The sequence below is a fragment of the Equus caballus genome, chromosome 25, assembly GCF_041296265.1.
Source record: "Equus caballus isolate H_3958 breed thoroughbred chromosome 25, TB-T2T, whole genome shotgun sequence".
Lineage (NCBI taxonomy): Eukaryota > Metazoa > Chordata > Mammalia > Perissodactyla > Equidae > Equus > Equus caballus.
Genome location: NC_091708.1, coordinates 22,622,446 through 22,640,798, shown reverse-complemented (window position 1 = coordinate 22,640,798; position 18,353 = coordinate 22,622,446). Strand labels below are relative to the sequence as shown.

General features: G+C 39.3%; 1 protein-coding gene and 1 non-coding gene across 5 annotated transcripts in view; both read left to right on the top strand.

The window, feature by feature from the left end:
* TMEM245 (transmembrane protein 245) overlaps positions 1 to 18,353 on the top strand; it is a 91,638-nt gene that overhangs the window by 57,729 nt on the left and 15,556 nt on the right. For 2 of the 4 annotated variants that reach the window (XM_023629851.2, XM_023629850.2), the window contains 5 exons: positions 315 to 446; positions 4,207 to 4,329; positions 4,458 to 4,603; positions 14,583 to 14,683; positions 16,324 to 16,498. In XM_023629851.2, the coding sequence (XP_023485619.2) occupies positions 315 to 446; positions 4,207 to 4,329; positions 4,458 to 4,603; positions 14,583 to 14,683; positions 16,324 to 16,498 (677 nt within the window). The remainder of the gene's footprint in view (positions 1 to 314; positions 447 to 4,206; positions 4,330 to 4,457; positions 4,604 to 14,582; positions 14,684 to 16,323; positions 16,499 to 18,353) is intronic. The other 2 variants (XR_011432554.1, XR_011432553.1) reach the window with 1 other exon arrangement.
* MIR32 (microRNA mir-32) lies at positions 8,235 to 8,304 on the top strand. The gene has a single exon (NR_033052.1). It is a non-coding gene; the product is annotated as a microRNA mir-32 (primary transcript).

The following is an 18,353-nucleotide window of genomic DNA, read 5'->3' as shown; positions in this document are numbered from 1 at the left end:
CAGGAGGAAAAAAACAGCTGCAAGTCAGTGCTGTGTTGGTGCACAGCTGAGTATATTGAGGAATAAAGTGTGTGCACAAATGTACTTAGGAGGGAAACACTTGAGCTAATCTGAGACACAGTAGCTAGAATGTAAACAGAAACATTATATTTCAGCTGTTTAGGTGGAGTTCTTAGTTTCTTAAATAATGCAGTTTTTTACCTTTGAGTAACTACTAAAGCGTTCAAGTGGACCTAAAACAAAATAGGCTATTTACACGTTTTAATCTGTAGATTAAGATGGAGATTTCATGTCTGAACTGTTTTATGCCGTAGAACGTAACGCATTCTGGAAGGCACAAAGGACACAAGATGCATATAAATCGTCAGAACAGCTGGCTCGGAGACATTCTGGACTGGCAGGATATCGCCTCCTTTGTTCATGAGAACATCGAGACATTTCTTTCGGTGAGAAATGGTATTTATATTTGAATTGGACTTAGGAAAAAACGCAAACTAATTCCCAGTTTTCTTTATACACTTAGAGGCCTTGGGTTTTTAATGCCGTGACATTTACAGTTTTGAGGATTCTAAGTGCGCTAGAAAGATGTCCAAAAGCCATAGGCCCCGGGTGTAGCTTACCTGATGCCCCCTCTGTGGTTGAAGAGTAACCGAGAGATGCTGAGTCAGGAAGCATGTGTGCGGTGCTAGTGCGCTCAGATTCCGAGACAGGCGCCCTCGTTCCCTTAGGCTGACTAGACTGTCTCCAGCTGGACCACTGGAGAGGGTTAAAGCTGCCTTTCTGGTGGGCGACGCCCTTTGGCAGATGGAAATATGGCTCCAGTTACATCAGAGAGACTGGACGTTTAAAGGCTTAGCTTGTTATTGTCCCACCTACTCTCCCCCCATGCACCATCCACCTCTGCCTTGTTTTCCAAAAGATCCAAGGCAGCAAGGAACAGTTAGCAGTGTTGCTAAGTTTTAATGACCGCTCTTCATTCCATAGCGTGCTTGGTGAGGTGTCTCAGCCTGTGACTCATCAGGTTAACTGAAGTTGAAGTTTGCAATGCTAGTTTTTTTTAAATTTAATTTTATCAAGCTAATAGATGGCCATAGTTGATAAGTCAAAAATGCTTTGAGATTTTTAATAAAAAAAATAGTAGTGCCCTACTCTGTGCTTCCTCACTTCCGTCTCATTCTCCAGAACCAGTTGTCAATTCTTTTAGCTTTCTCTGGGTATCTATCTCTAAATTTCTAAAATAACGTTTTTGCTGCTCTGTCTTCATTTTGCAATTTTAGATATTGTCTTTTGGCTTCCTAATATGGAAGAGGAAGATAAAGATGTGACTTTTTTACAAGTCCCTCAGTGCTTTCTTATACTTCCCTTGGGGTTTTTTTTTCAGCTCCTTTTGTTCCTACCCCCATCCCTGCACTCACATGTTCTCTTCCTCCCATGCACCGAATATAGCTATAACAGTTTGAAATTAAGTTTAGAAATTCATATCCTTCGGTTCTAAGAATTTTTAATAATCCCTTCCATCTGTTTTCTCTAGTCCAGTGGCTCGCAAACATTTTGGTCTGAGGACTCCAAAGAGCTTTAGCTTACATGGATTCTGTTGATGTTTATTGTATTAACAGTTAAAATTGAGAACTTTTAAAATATTTATCAGTTCACTAAAAAGTAACATTGCATGTTAACATAAAGAACATGCTTTTTGTTTTCCAAAACAAAAAATATGTGTGTAGGGATGTTCCTTGCAGTGTTACTTGTGACATTAAAAATTGGGAACCATCTCTATATCCTATGATTGGGTAATGATTAAATACTAATATCAAAACTCAATGAACTAATGTGGGTCATTAAAAATAAAGATGAAGGTTAGTGATGAAAGATAAAGATGAAATGCTTATGATGCAAAAGAAAACATAGAATTCTAATTATATCTGTAAATAAGCAGAAAGTTGCAGAAAAAAAGGAAAAATGGAGACAGTTGTGTTAAGGGTGGGACTGCAAATCAGTGTTTGTCTGATTTTCCAAAACAAAAAATGATTTAGTGAGAAGAGTGGCTTTCTTTTATATTTTTGCAAATCTGTTTAATGCCTGGATTCTCATATCTACTTCTGCATTCAGTTTATTGAAATACTTTTAGGTGAAGTGTATGAGGAGAATTCAGCCTCACACAGATATATAGTTGGAAAAGAGGGGAGTCTTTTAATAACGTTTTCAGATAAATTGTGGTGGTGTTTCTTTGATACTACACCAAAACTCAACAAATGGATTTCTTAAAGGTTTGTTGCAGTGTGGAATTTGAAACCATGTCAGTGAACTTTTTGTGCTCTTATGTTAAAGTCTGTTGCTGTGTTTTGGCTAGGAATGGATCTTTTACCCGTACATGGTTTTGTAATATGCACTGGTCATTTGGAATACTGGTTCACTGATTTCTGTACATTATCTAAATATTGACACATTTTATACAGTATAAAAGGTCACATTGTTTAATAGCACTGCTGATCTCATCAGACAAAAATTTTAAGCTGTCAAGGTCACCCCTTGATTGAACTTTTTATTTCTGCCCTCAAACTTGTAATACCCAACAGCTCTTTTGTATATTCTGAACCTTCCTGCCTAATCCCCGTGACTACACGGAAAGGTTACTTGATGTTGTTGGCAACTACCAGTCTACAATTAATATATGCAGTTAATTTCTTAAGAATTAGCATGGACTATTTCCTATCAGCATGACCCAGAAACTATTTAAAAATTTTTTGGATGAAAAATTCCAAAATGAATGAAGCCTCCAAAAGAATGCTTGTCAAAATCACAAGTAAGGGCATTGTTGGTTTGTTTCTCGGAATCAGTGGCATTATTCATTCATTCTTTATCCCACAAGGTCAAACAGTCAATCGTGCATATTTTTGTAGGCATAGTGAAGCGTTTTCAAGATTTTATGTAAGGAGTTATTATTGTAAATGAAACCAGACTGCCAGAGTTCTCTTATGAAGAGCGAGCTGAGGTTTGCAAGAAATGCCGAGGACAACAAAATATGCCTTGATAAAGGGTACATTTGAGATAGGAAAGGAATGGATGGGCTTTTTACTGAACAGATGGTATAACTTGACCATATGACAAAAAACAGAGCTTCTGTTTTGGAAAGGGCACCAAAATAAAATCAGACGTTAGGAGTTCTGGTTCCAGCTCTCTTTCCACTTATTAGCTCCATGCCCTTGGGCAAGTCTTTAAAAATCTCTGAGCTTCTTTTTGTATATATGTAACATAAAGATGGTATCATCTGCATTGCTTGCCTCACAGCATTGCCGTGAGGTTGGTGGCAGCATTTCGAAAACTGTAACGGAAGGTGTTTTTCTGATCATTTTGCTTCCATGTTTTTCATTAGGAGGAAGGATAATTCTCTTGGGAAGAATAGAGCAGACATTATCATGAGGGAATTTAAGTTCATGAAGAGATAAAACATGTAGGAAATAAAAACATGTAGGTGTGCTATAGATATTGTACATCTTCTTTTAGTAATTAACATATGTTAATAACCATTTTAATTCTGGTTCTAGTGGATAACCACTTGTAGGTGATGGATCGAATGAACTCAGTAGGTCTTGATGTAAGGGTCATGTCCTTCTGAGGAAAGATTTTCAGCTGCAGCGCTCTGCTCTTGACCCTATCTGTTCAATTCTTTTATTATGACTTTATTGAAGTCATTGAAGTGATGCTTTTGTGTTTGTAGATGAATCTGAGTTAGAGGTGGCAAGGAGGGAGGCAAGACAAATGCTGGAATTTCATGGCCTGTGCTTGTGATCCTACAGGCTACCTAGAACCATAGGTTGCATTATGGCATGTTCTTCTGTAGGTATTTTTTCTATGATGCCATTTTTAGATAGTTGTAATCATGCTATCTATAAAATTTTTGTATCCTGATTTTTAAACTTACCATTATATGGTAAAATATTTTTCTATGTTATAACAGATGTTTTTAATGGCTGCCTAATATTATTTGGAGTAGATTCACCATAATTTACTTAACCATTTTCCTTACTAATCAACATTCAGATGTTTTCAGATGATTTTCTTTTTTCATTTAAAATAATAATACTCAGTTCTTATCTTTTCAGTTTTTGGTACTAAAACACATTATTATTATTATTATTAAAAGCATATGTTAGACACTTCTTTCCTCAGGATCAGTTCTGATATTGAGCTTTCCCTCCTGGTCAGATCTTAGAGTCTCTGTGGATTGTTATGAGCCGGAATGTCAGCCTGCTTTTCACTACTGTCACTACGCTCCTGACCATCCTCTTCTACAGCGGGACTGCCCTTCTCAATTTTGTGCTGTCTCTGGTATGTACCCAAGATAAGTACACATCACATTTCTTTTCGCAGTAAAGCGTATTCTTGGTTCCATTTGTGTTTCCTTCCTGTCGTTTCCAAATGTGATTTTTTAGGAGATACTGTCCTTTGTTTTGCAGATAATTTTCCTGACCACACTATTTTATCTGTTAAGTTCCAGTGATGAGTACTACAAGCCAGTGAAGTGGGTGATAAGCCTGACACCACTGTCTCAGCCAGGTCCTTCTTCTAATATTATTGGCCAGTCTGTGGAAGAAGCTATCAGGTAGGGATAAGATTTATGTTATCCTTATTTCCTTTGGAAAGTGCTTTCCATGAGAAGCCCATTTTCTGTCCTGAGCCTTCTTAGTAATAATCAGTGCTAAACTAGTGATGGACAATGGTATTTAAAAAAATTTATGTCTTTTTGAGAGGATAATATGAGCAGTGCAAATGTTGGCAAGAAAAAACTTCAGCAGTTTCAATATCCTACCTCTCAAGCCTGTGATTTACAAAGACTTAATGGTCTCTCCCCATCAGCCTTCTGTCCGCAGGCTCTTTCTCTAGCTCCTAATCATTGCTTGGGAGACACCCTCTTGCACCACATGCCTCACCTTCTCTCAGAACCCTCCTTCTGTGCTCAGGAGTTCTGGCTTGGCTTTGGGAGGAGAGTAGATGGCCTTCCTATTTCTTCCTTTCTTTCTGCATCTGAGCTGTGCCCTTGGCAGGGAGTGGTTTAGATACTGGAAAGGCAAAGTCTTTGGTCATCTCCAGGTCATAGCCTCTATGTGCATCACAGGTTCTGTTCAGAAACTTCCATCATGTCATCTGCAGTCTGTGTATTGCAGGCTGGGTTTCTGAATGAGGTGATTCTTCAACTTTTATTCTCTATACACTCTTTCCAAGTCAGTGGCTCCTGCCCCCTTTTCTTTTTCCTTTTAGCATTTTGGGTACGGAGAGGCCTTTTGCAGCCCAGGCCTGTCTCAGCTCCTTCCCCAACCCTTTTCCCTTATTGCCCTTAACTCGTTAATAAGCCTCTACTACATTTTTACTTGTTATGGATAGCTACTCAAATTGAATCCTCATGTTATCCATTAGAGCTCCTTTTTCTAAGAAGTTGTTAGCCAGGCAGTCTTAAGCTTGTCTTGAATAATGAATCTTTGGCTTACATTTTTGTTTTTACATATTTTGTAAAAATACCATTGCTTGGAACTAGTCTTCTGCAGAAATCTTGATTTGACCTGATAATCTTGTCTGACTGAGCTTGGCTTATTTTTTCACTGTATTCGTGTCACAGCTGAAGATACTTCTTTGATCTTTGAAAAACCCTCCGTTACATTCAGATAGGATGAATGCTCCTAAAATAAACTCTTTCTGAAAACTTGGGTAGGTTTTCTCCCCTTTTCCTACTAGCAAGGCCTGAGTAAAGACTTGATCGATTTTTTTCCTTCCTTGATTAGACATCAAGTGGGATAAAAAAAAAAATCCGTTATACCCTGTAGTGCCCTCGGGTATCCACATGGGTCCATCCATGGAAAGATTGCAAGTTTGGGAGTCTGTTATCTAATGTAACAGCTCTTAGGGTGAAGCTGTCCTTCAGGAGGAACTTACTAAGCCGCCTAAGTCTATGTAACTGTTGGCTATCACCTTTATTGAGTCACCAAAATGATGGGAATTCTAGCAATAGGTTAACTTTTTCTCTCTTTTTTTTGAGAAAGATTAGCCCTGAGCTAACATCTGCCACCAATCCTCCTCTTTTTGCTGAGGAAGACTGGCCCTGAGCTAACATCTGTGCCCATCTTCCTCTACTTTATATGTGGCATGCCTGCCACAGCATGGCTTGATAAGCAGTGCCTAGGTCGATGCCTGGGATCCAAACCATGAACCCAGGGCTGCTGAAGTAGAGTACACGAACTTAACTGCCGCACCACTGGGCCAGTGCCTAACTTTTTCTAAGTGACATCTATCTGACTCAAACAAGTTTATGCAAATGCTCTACCAGAAAGGAAAAATCACCTTCAACCTTCTCAATAGGATAAAGCTATTGAATCAACCATGTCAAAGGCTGGCAAAATCCTCCTGTCAGTGTGACTTAAGCTAAGCTTTACAGAAAAATATTTACCTCGTCCATGAAGAACTTCAAGAAAGATGATACTTCATTTTCCTAAAGTAACCTTAATTAGCACTGACTCTTATTCTCACAAAAGCTTTTCTATCTTCAAATCACAGTTCTTGAATTTTCTCTGTTTCTGCTTTCTTAGATCATTTTCCAGATGTCTGTCATTGAGTCACTTTTTTTTCCATGGTGTATATGGTATGAAATCAAATTGTCCCCCCTCCTTTTTTTTTTTTTTTTTTTGATGAGGAAGATTGGCCCTGAGCTAACATCTGTTGCCAATCTTCCTCTTTTTGCTTGAGGAAGATTGTCGCTGAGCTAACATCTGTGCCAATCCTCCTCTATTTTCTATTTATATGTGGGACACTGCCACAGCGTGGCTTGATGAGCAGTGTGTGGGTCCATGCTGGGTATCTGAACCTGTGAACCTTGGGCTGCTGAAGCAGAGTGTGCAAACTTAATCACTACGCCACCAGGCCAGCCCTACCAAATTATCCCTTGTTTTAAACTTAATTCTCTAATGTCATGATTGCTCGAAGTTGGTAAGCAGAGCTGTGATTTGCACCTTGGCCCAGTGCTTGAAAGCACGCGTGCTTCTGATACATCACGATGCCTTCTTCCAGGAGGAGCTGGCTGGGGAGAAGCTCATGAGTTACATTTGTGGTACTGTTAAGACCGTTCAGATGGATACATGAGGCTGGTGGCTAAAAATTCAGTTCTTTGGCTCAGGAGGGAATATGAGATTAGAAAGAGTGTGGTCATCTACAGAGATATGAGGAAATATCTGTCTTTTTACAAATTAGATTTGTCTTATCTTCTTCAGATTGCGCACACTAATTATGCATTACAGTAGTACCCCATGTCTTGGTTGCAAAGTATACTGGAACAAAAGCCATTCACTTTATCATCTTATTTTTAATACAGAAAAAATTTTAACAACCTTCAGTACCATAACTGTAGTCCTAATGGTTCTCAAACTGATCGATTTTTCTGAGTTGGAAAAATATGATACAGACTAGAGAACTTGTTATATAGCCTGCGCTGTTCTTCTAACCACAGCTACATCAAGTTAGATAAATTAAAGATTGTAATTCAAGGTGATTTTTAGCAGTCTAAGTGCTTTTGGTCTATTTCTTTACTCAGTTAAATTCAGGACTTCAATAAAAATGTACAGGTTTTCCATAGATGCCTCTAAGGAACCTTCTCATATATATGAGAGCAGTGAGTTCTAGTTCTAAGAGCTCTTGTCGGATCTTTCATTCTGAAGGATTGTGTTCAAGATGAAATGTTTCTTCATGGAGAAAGATTTTAAGAGGAAAAATATTATACACTTGATTATGAAAATGTTATAATGTCCTGAGGGTGCAGTTTAGTCTGCAAATCAGTGATACAGACTTTATAAGCATCAGTTATTAGTCACCTTCAGTGTTGCGGTTAAGTGGAAATCATTAAACTCATTTTATATGACCCATCAGTAAGTTAAAAGTGGTATTGAAATTGGGAGTTAACTGCATGCCCAGACAGTGAAAATGTCTTTGTTCTTTAAGCTTGGCCTTTTGAAATATGTGGTTACTTTATAGTCACTGTCTCATTGAATTTTTGAACCTTAATTATTATTCTCAATCCTGAGTAAGTATTCTTCTAAATTGAATACATTTGTGATGGAGTTGTCATTTCGTGAACTTTTGAGAGAGTGGCATGCATCCTTTATCCCCAGACCATTTTCCCCCCAGAGCATGTTGCGTCCTGAATGTTTGCATCGCACCCTTCCTTCCTGATGCTCCCTTCTGCTTGCTCTGGTGGAGATATTGCACATTACTAAGTTGCACGTTGTCACGGCCTCAGTGCAATTTAGTGTGTGTGATATTTTCACATGAGTGCATGCACACGGGTATGGCTCTTGCTTGTGGGATTACAGCTTTTCAGTGCTGGCGGGTGGGAGTCCTACTAATGAATTAGGTGGGGAAATGTATGTACTGCGAGATTTTCATTTGGAAAGTGAACATGCTTCCCACCTTTACCCTCCAGTTTTGGAGAATTAAAAGTATTTGCGTTAAAAAAAATCAGCGTCGATCATTTGGTAAATCAGTATTTCCATTTTTGACTTTTAGCAAATTAAATATTCCTTGGAAAGAAATTCTCATGGATTTAAGATTATACTTTATAACCGTATTTGTTTAAATTAAAATGATAAGGAAGAGTTTAAAGCTGTTGGAAAATATATTTTCACTTATTTGAAGAGATATCTCACCTAACACTGGAATAGAGAGGCAAAATGTCTTTTTTGTAATTGTGAAAATTAAATTAGCTAGAGTTCTTAAGTAATAATTGTCAGTAAATACAATGCCTTTTTAACTACTTGATTAAAGATCAGTCTAATAAACCTAAACCTCTGTTTCTTTAAGTTTCCAAGAAAAATGACCTGAAAAAACTTTGTCTTGTATTTAGTTTCTCATTGTGTTGCTTTAAAAATTGCTGAATTCACTTTAATAGGCTTATAATAGTAGTGTTGAGATACAAATGTTTGCTATTTGTCTATATAAGTGAGACAACCCCTTGTTAACTTTTTAGTTGGCGTTAGAGTAATCTTCATAATAACCCTATGAGGTGAATCCTATTATCTCTATTTTACAATCAAGGAAAGTGAGGCTCAGAGAAGTTTTATGGTTTTCAAGATCGTGCCACTAATAAGTGACAGAACTGGAATTCCAAAGCAGTTGGCGACAGAGCCAGGATTATTTCAGGTCTTAGGACTCTCATTTCCCTGTTCTTTCTACTGAATCCATGTCCTTTTGTTTCTCCTCCTTAACATTTCTCATTTTCCGCGTTCTTTTCTCGTTTTCTTCCTCCCCGCCACTCTGTTAGTTCCTTCTGTTGTTCTCTCTCTTATTAGTCTTCTAACTACTGGGCCCTTGGCCTCCAGTCTCATCCCTTCTCTCAGTCCGTCCTCCACCCTAACATTTGCTGTCAAGCACCGAGTTACATGCTTTGCGTATGTTATTTTACTGATTCCCTGTTAGGTCCCCTTGTTCATCCAGAAAAAGAGACCTTTGGTCAGAAATCAACTAAATTTATTAAACTGGGAGTGTAGCTCAGTTAAGAGGAAAAAAAATCCCTCAGAATGAGGGCCTGAGTTTTTCCAGGTAAAAAGACAAGAACAGCCCTCTCGAAACTGTAGGATCTGTGTACTCGATCACTCTGGTGTACTACCTCCCAATCCAGGCACCCAGCTCACTGAAGGCCAAGACGCTGGGTGTCAGAACGGGATACGGCAGTTCCATATCTAGTTGTACCAACAAGGCGTGGACGCTCACACTGTGAGCACCTGGCTTGTCTGGTCTCTTGTTGCTCTTCCGTTTCTCTGCCCCTGTCCCCATGTTCTATTTCTGTTTTCCAGAACACTTTAATAGGATGACTAGGATCCCAGTTTGTCTCAAGATGGGTATACTGAGCCCCTATCCCCTTTTGGAAGTGGTCAGCTAGGATAGCCATTTTATCAAATCAGGGCCCTGGCCAGGACCAGACTCACGCTGTAATGCAGCTGCCCGGGCTTCTGTTGGGTGGTCTCTTGGCTTTGAGGACCATTAAGTACCTGGTTGACCTGAGTGAGAATATCTTAGTAATGTATAATAGAAATCTGGATACGAAAAACGAATATTCACCCAGTGTCTTGGCTTTTGGTGACTGGGTGTCTAGATTGGGAGTTAGGACACAGAATGATCTAGTACCTAGATCCAATAATTTCCAGAAGGGTTTTTTCTTGCCTTTTAACTTTGACTACCTCAGGCCTGCCCTGCTGTCATTTTGAGTTTTTTTCTTATTTCTTTTCTTTTTTAAAAAACCATACTAGACTTCTAGTTTAACAGATTTACCTGATTTCTGACCAGGAGTCTCTTTTCTGTGTGGATGAGGGGACCCAACAGGGAATCCATGAAATAAGCAGATGCAAAGCATATAACACAGTGCTTGGCACATAGTGGGTTATATTATTTTTCCTATTTCCTGTAATAGTTTCCTATTGCTGCTGTAACAAATTACCATACACTTAGAGGCTTAAACAAGACAGATTTTTTGTTTTACGGTTCTGGAGGTCAGAAGTCCTGAAATCAAGGTATCAGCAGGGCTGCATTTTTTTGATGTCTATAATAGGGATACATCTGTTTTCTTGCCTTCTCTAGCTTCTGGAGGTTGCCTGCATTCCTTGGCTTGTGGCCCTTTTATCTCCATGGCCAGCAGCATAGCATCTTCACTTTTCTTTCTCTCTGACCTCTGCTTCTGTCCTCATGTCTCCTCCCCTGTCTCTGACTCTCCTACCTCCTTTTTATAAAAATTTTTTTATTCAGATAAAATTCACATACATAAACGCACCATTTTAAAGTATACAGTTCAGTAGTTTTTAGTATATCTGCAATTTGTGCAACCATCACCACTATCTAATATCAGAACTACTCCCTCTTAGAAGGACTTTTGTGATTACATTGAGCCCACCCAGTAATCCAGGATACTCTCCCCATCTCAAGATTCTTAATCACATCTGCAAAGTTCCTTTTGTCCTGTAAGGTAACATATTCACAGGTTCTGGGCATTAGGATATAGACATTATTGTGGGGGCATTATTCAGCCTACCACGTGGGTACTTAGCAAATGTTAGTTTCTCTTGACCTGACCATCTCAATTCAGATATACTAAGCTCTTGAGGTGCTATAAACTTCTAGAGTCTTCATCATCATCAGAATCCTCTGAGCGCTGATCGACTGTACTGATCTCAGGAAATCTGATGACAACAGTAGCTCCAGTGACAGCTGTTGTTTATTGAGCACCTAGTGTGCGCCGGGTCGGTTACCAGCAGCTTCAGGTGCATTGTCATTTAGCTTTTCGTGAGCTGACTTGCTCTTTCTATCGGTATCCATCCACATAATACCATGAGTATGGAGTTTAGCCTCATACCTTGGGGGATGGGGTATGATGTAGCAGGCAGCGACTTCTGGCTGGGTGTTCATGGGCTATAGACATTTTCTCTAAATTGGGAGATCGAAACAATTGTTAGTGATTCTTAAAAAGTTGAGCAGATACCATATGACCCAGCGTCTCCACTCCTAGGCATTTACTGAAGAGCAGTGAAAGCACATGTCCACACAAAGCCTTGTGCTGAAATGTTCATAGCAGCAGTATTCACAACAGCCCCAAAGTGGAAACAGCCCAATGCCCATCAACTGGCAAATGGATAAACAAATTGTGCTATATCTGTATAATGGAATGCTACTCAGCAATTAAAAAGGAACAAACTACCAGTATACTCAACAATGGGAAGGAATCTCAAAAGCGTTGTACTAGGTGAAAGGAACCAAACACAAAAAGCTACATAATGACAGTGTGGATGTACTTGATGCCACTGAACTATACACTGAAAAATGGGTAAATGGTAAATGTCACGTTGTGTATATTTTACCACAATTTTGTTAAAAAGCTACGTAATGTATGATGTCCTGTTAACATGAATTCTAGAAAAGGCAAAACTGTAATGATAGTGACAAAGCATATTTAGTGGCTTGTCAGAGACCAGGGTTCGGGGGCATAGACTATAAAAGGGCATGAGGGAACTTTTTGGGGTGATGGAATTGTTCTGTATCTCGACTGTAGCGGTGGTTATGCAACTGTATACATTTGTCAGGACTTACTGAATTGTACACGAAAAGTTGGTGAATTTTGTTCTTTGTAAATTATAATTCAATAAAGTGGTAAAAAGAGAGGAGGAAAAATGGCTAGGATTTTGAGGGAGTTAAGAAATTCTATCTCCCAGTGAATCGTTAGAGGGTCGTTCTCTGGTGTTTTGTAAAGCTTGTGTACCAGATCGTAAGTCATAAGGTAGAGGAGAATATCTTGTCTTTTCCTCCCTCCTTGGGTTACATGAATGTATTTAGTAACTGCAAACAATATGTAATGCACTTACGGTCCACAAAATTACTTAAAAGTTGCCTAAGTGAGAATATCACAAACAAGCACTATTCCTAGAGGAAGGAGAAAGAAGACCATGTGTGTTTCCTGTAAGTGGTCCCTTTTGGATTGAGCTTTGCTTGCTTGCCACCCAAAGGGGTGACTCAGTTGAGATATTCTGTTGCACCTTTGATGTCAGCTTATTTTTGGCTTGAAGATTTTTAAATGACATAAAGTTGATGAAAGTACCACCTCTGTATCTTTTTTGATTGACACCCCGCCCCCCAGTTCTAGTCAAATTCTGTGCTTTTTTTCTTAGACTTTATTCTCATTAATCTCTCTGTGGGCATTTGATATTATTCTCTCCTCTCAAAAGCTTCCTTCTCCCTTGATCTCTGGGAATGGTATACTCAAGTGATTTTCTTTCTCCTACGAAATGATTTCAGTATCTCTCTGGCTGGTCTATCTTTGTCCTTCGGTCCCCTGTGAGAACACGGCCCATTGCTCCATTTTCTCTGTGCTTGCCTCTTGGGACGTCTTATCCTTTCCCGTGGTTAATCCATTCTGATGCATCTCAAATCTGTTATCTCTGGTTCTCTACTAAGCCTTGTCTCTTATTTCCAGCTACCTCATCATCCTTTTTTCTTACAATCGCCCAAGCTAAATGTATTCCCTTTTCTTCCACGTCCTCTCACATTCTGGGCTTTTCTGTCTTTGAGACACTGCTGTTCTTTTCCCCTCAGGTTTAAAACCTGAAGCTCTGCCATTTTCATTTTCCTCTGTCTCCTCTATCCAGTTACTGTTTAGATTTTTTTTTTTTTGAGGAAGATTAGCCCTGAGCTAACATCTGCTGCCAATCCTCCTCTTTCTGCTGAGGAAGACTGGCCCTGAGCTAACATCTGTGCCCATCTTCCTCTACTTTATATGTGGGACGCCTACCACAGTGTGGCTCGCCAAGCAGTGCCACGTCCGCACCCAGGATCCAAACCAGTGAACCCCAGGCCGCTAGATTTTTTATATTTCCTGTGGGCTATCTCCTTTCGTTTCAGTCTTTTTGATACCACTTTCATCTGTGTCCTTCTTGTCAGAGATCACATGGTACCTTTAAGACATTCTTGAGTGAAAGCTGTTGGTCAGGATGACAGAGAAGGCACAATTTAGGGAGCCGCTCTGTCACCAAATCCATGTCTCCGAACCCTATTAAGTGACTGAATCACCAGACTCCAGAGCTTGGCTTTGCGACAGTACACCTCTTGCGATGCTTTGGAAAAGCTTGGTGTTTGCTCTTGTTTGTACAGTGTCACCTTTGCTGCCATGGTCTCTGCTTTTTCCATTGCAGATGGCTTTTCCTTCTCTCGTGAGTATGAGTATGCCTCCCCCGTGCCCCGCAGATTCCTGGGTGTTTGTAACTTTGGGGTAACTTAAGGTTTGCTGCCTTTGGGGTCTCTCTGAGAAGTTCCTTATTTCTCCTCCATACACAATACTACCCTAATAATCTTCCAACTGAAAGCAAAAATGTAGTGCCTGAGATTGCAGATTTTCATGTACTTTATTCCTGTTAGTCACTGATTATGTGTGTCTGTTTTTACCCCTCTTGTATTTTCCTCTCTGATTTTACTTTGGAGTTAGTAAGATTTTTCTTTCCATAAATTCTCTCCCAATGACCTACATTCTTTGATAGCATTTGTAGAAGTTACTTTGTAGGCTTGGTTGCATAGTTGAAGAAATGTGGCAAAATTTTGTTAACAAGAGAAGAAAGATGGAGGAAGTTGAAGTTATATTATCCCTCACTTGCTCTTTCCAGAGGGGAGGGCTGGCTGCAGCCTGGATTTCTTACAGTTTAGCTACATCCTCAGAAACATGATCTTCAATCTCAATTTTCTTTCCGTTTATTTTGACGGTGAAAAGTCTGCTTTGGAAGTGAAAAGTGGATGAGTTATTTCAGTGAGTAGGGTATTTTAAGGTATTTTATTTCAGTTATCTTTTTATCAGAGAGAAATTTAAAGAACAGTTTAGTAAACCCATTTCAGGGTTTTAAAATACAGTCTTTATGTGTCTTTGAAACGAAATGAAAACACCATTCTCAGGCCATTGGAGAATTGGAAGCTATTATCAGATTTGGACTGCAGTAGCCAGAAACCTAGACATATTGATGTTTCTGAATCACAAGATGATCCCGTGTGTGTTTACTTTCCCTTTGTCTTGGGCCTTCTAGAGGGGTGTTTGATGCTTCCCTCAAAATGGCTGGTTTCTACGGACTGTACACCTGGCTGACTCACACTATATTTGGCATCAATATTGTCTTCATACCCTCAGGTAACAACTGTATCATGACTTCCTCTGTCCTCTATTTAAAGTTAAGCCATTTTACGTACGTTGGGAAATGTCATCTTTCTCAAATTTTAAAATAGTGAATTTTGAAATCTAATCTAGTCCAGATTAGGAGCAGAGATATGACTTGTAATGTTTATTTATTGCTGTGTCCCAGTAGCTAGAACAGTACCCAGCACATAGAAAGCGCTGTATCAGTATTGTTAAATGGACGAATGACCTAGCACTTAACACAGCACCTAGCACGTACTTGGTGTTCAACAAGTGTTTAATTCGAACTGATTGGCAGGGAACGGTGAGTCGTCAGATAGCTTTGTGCCGTGACGGGTATGGCCCCGGGGTGAGATGAATGCCTCTGAGGACCCTAAGCTGTCTGCATACCTCCTAAGATCTATTCTGATTATACCCCCATTCCATAAGCATCAAGGAGGGTTTAATGACCATCTTTTGCTTTTCCTCTGTGTTATCTCTGCTCCTTTCCTTCTGCTTTTTCTTCTTTTATTTCTGTGGCCGCTTGTCTTCCTAAATATATCTGCCTTCCATGTTTACCGTTTTCCCCCCTTTTGTCTGTGCACCCTTCTTTACATTCCCACGTTCGTTCAAGTTCTCTCCTACTTCACTGTTCACTGAGCGACCCCCTGACATGCAAGCAGCCTGAGAGCACATGGAGGTGGTGGTTTCATAACCGCCCTGGGAGGCAGGCAGGGTAGGTCGTGTCCTTGTTGTGTAGAGGAGAAACCACAGTTTTCCAAAGTCACATACCTGCTTAATGGTAGAGCCAGAACCAGAGTCCATGTCTGCTTGTCTCTTAGTCTGGAGGGGAGCCAGACTCTCTCCAGAGTGCTCGAACCTGCACACTGCTCTAGAAGAGGGCAAGCGTGAAGTAAGGTCTTTCAGCTAGCAGGGTTTTTCTTTTTCTTTTTTAATTACATTTTATTTTTATTAGAAAGAAGCAAGGTAAAGAATATACATTTGTATCTGAGATTTAGAAACTAATTTCTGATTTGGCTTTGGACTCCGTACAAATTTTGACCAATGCTCTATAGTTATAGGACTGTATAGTAACTAACCGTTGATTCAGAATGACAACTGCAGGCCACTAAAGTTTTGTTGCTTAAAAACAGATTCATGGGGGCCGGCCCAGTGGTGTGGTGGTTAGGTTCATGAGCTCCACTTCGGCGTCCCGGGGTTCATGGGCGCGGACCTACACGCTGGTCATCAAGCCATGCTATGGCAGCATCACATGTACAAAATAGAGGAAGATTGGCACAGATGTTAGCTCAGCCACAATCTTCTTCAAGCAAAAGGTGGAAGAGTGGCAACAGATGTTACCTCAGGGCCAATCTTCCTCACCAAAAAAAAAAGCAAAAAGAGAAAACAGATTTCTGAGGTAGACACACACTTTAGAAAGGTTTCTAGTATCAAGTTTTAAGATACTGGACCTTCTTTAACTAGCAGATTCAGTTAAACAGGGCATATCATTCCCCTAAAATTTAAGTTTGTATCTGTTTAACTTGTTTTGGTGGACATTTTTAAATAGGAGGAGCTAGTGCTTGGGTTCTGCTGTTTTGTCGTTGTTTTGATGATGATGTTAAGTTGCTTTTCCTCTTTTAATCCTTTCTCAGCTTTAGCAGCAATCCTCGGGGCAGTGCCGTTTCTGGGAACGTACTGGGCAGCGATACCTGCAGTGCTAGACCTGTGGCTTACACAGGGCTTAGGATGCAAAGCCATCCTACTGTTGGTTTTTCATCTCTTGCCAACCTACTTTGTAGATACTGCTATCTACTCTGATATCTCAGGGTAAGTATTCCACGGAACTTCTGAAGTTGCTGCTGAATCATATCCATGGATTTCTGTGGCCTTTTTTAAAGAGATTTTTTTTTTTTTTTCGAAGAGGGGAGAAACAACAGCTGGTGGGATTTTTAAGTGAAGTAGTCTTTTGTGATCCCACCGATTTAATCAAAGTTTAATTTAATATGATTAATATCGTTTACAAGGTGTATACTCATTTGTTATTATATAAATATTATTTACAATAATTGAGACCCTGGGTTAAAACAAAATTCTGAATAATCTTCTGATTTAGTGACATTTAACCTAGGAAAGAAACATTGCATAAAATATTTCAAGTACAGTAACGAGTTAGAGTTTATTTTCAGAACTTCTTTGCTTTTGGAGAAAAACATCATTGGGTTGTACGTCTAAGGATTTCCATGTGAAACCAGATCTTATCAAGTTAATGTCTGACAAGCAGAGCTCTCTTACCTGAGGTCGTCAAGTATGGTTCTATGATGAATGCAGGTTAAATTTAAGGCAGAAGCCAGACTTTGGCCATATAATAGAATAAATAAATATCTGTTTTTGTAGGTTTTACTATCTCTTTTAGAAATTGCATTAGGTAAATCAAGCCAGTTCTCACTTAGTCATGTATCCAGAGTAACATTGCTTATTTGAATCTAGGATGTGACCAAATGTTGAATTTTGATTAGCTACTCAAATTCAGAATATTAGGACAGTCCTACTGAAGCTGTCATAATAATTAATATATTAAATTTTCTTTAAGTAAAACTCACTTTCACAATAAGGGTAGACGGGGTCTGTTTTTATAGAAAGAGTAGCCTTCAGTTAATTTGAAATTTTGTGGAGACAAAGCGTATACCACCTTGTTTTCTCTCTAGTAAGTTAAAGTAGAAAATTAATGGTGTAGAACTCTGAAGCCCTGAAATTCCAGAGCAAAAAAGAAACAACTCATTAAGCAAGCCCTAGGGGAACTATTATGCCTAAAACATGAGGGAGAAAATTAAAGATAAAAGGAGAACGGCAGAGTGTGGTTTACGTGTTTATCGGCTGAGATTTTAACAGTAACAGCAGTTACATGATTTATGGTTAAGTGTTTTCATTTCTTTAAACTTTGCTATAAATTTTATATTAAGGTTTCTAGCTAGAATTTAAGACTTATGTGTGGTTTTATCTTAATAAAGTAATACCTTATTTAACCAGCATCATTAGGAAAAGAAAGATTTTGCATAAATTGTTTTATTTGTTTAAATGAAGCTTTTATTTAAAAGCTCCTACACTTTTTCTTTTAAGCTTTAAGCATTTTTTGATAAAAATTTTCCTTAAAATGTTTTGTTTAGGGAAAAAGCTTGCTTACATGGCATACGTGGAATACTGCCCTAAATCCTTTTTTGGAATGAGGAAGTCATATAAATTATGAATATAATGTATTGGTGTCCTGAAAACTGGCTCACCTTAAATATTACTTACTGAACTGTAAGATAATACAAGACATCCTTCCAGGCTCTTTAGTTAGTTGCCCCTCACTACATTGTTCTGATCATCCGTGTTTAAAAATTAGAAACAAACAGGGGCTGGCCCCATGGCCGAGTGGTTACATTCGCGCGCTCCGCTGCAGGCGGCCCAGTGTTTCGTTAGTTCGAATCCTGGGCGCGGACATGGCACTGCTCATCAGACCACGCTGAGGCAGCATCCCACATGCCACAACTAGAAGAACCCACAACGAAGAATACACAACTATGTACCGGGGGGCTTTGGGGAGAAAAAGGAAAAAATAAAATCTTAAAAAAAAAAAAAAAATTAGAAACAAACAGAAATACCTCATTTCCAAGTCCCTCTATGTCAGTGGTCATTTGTG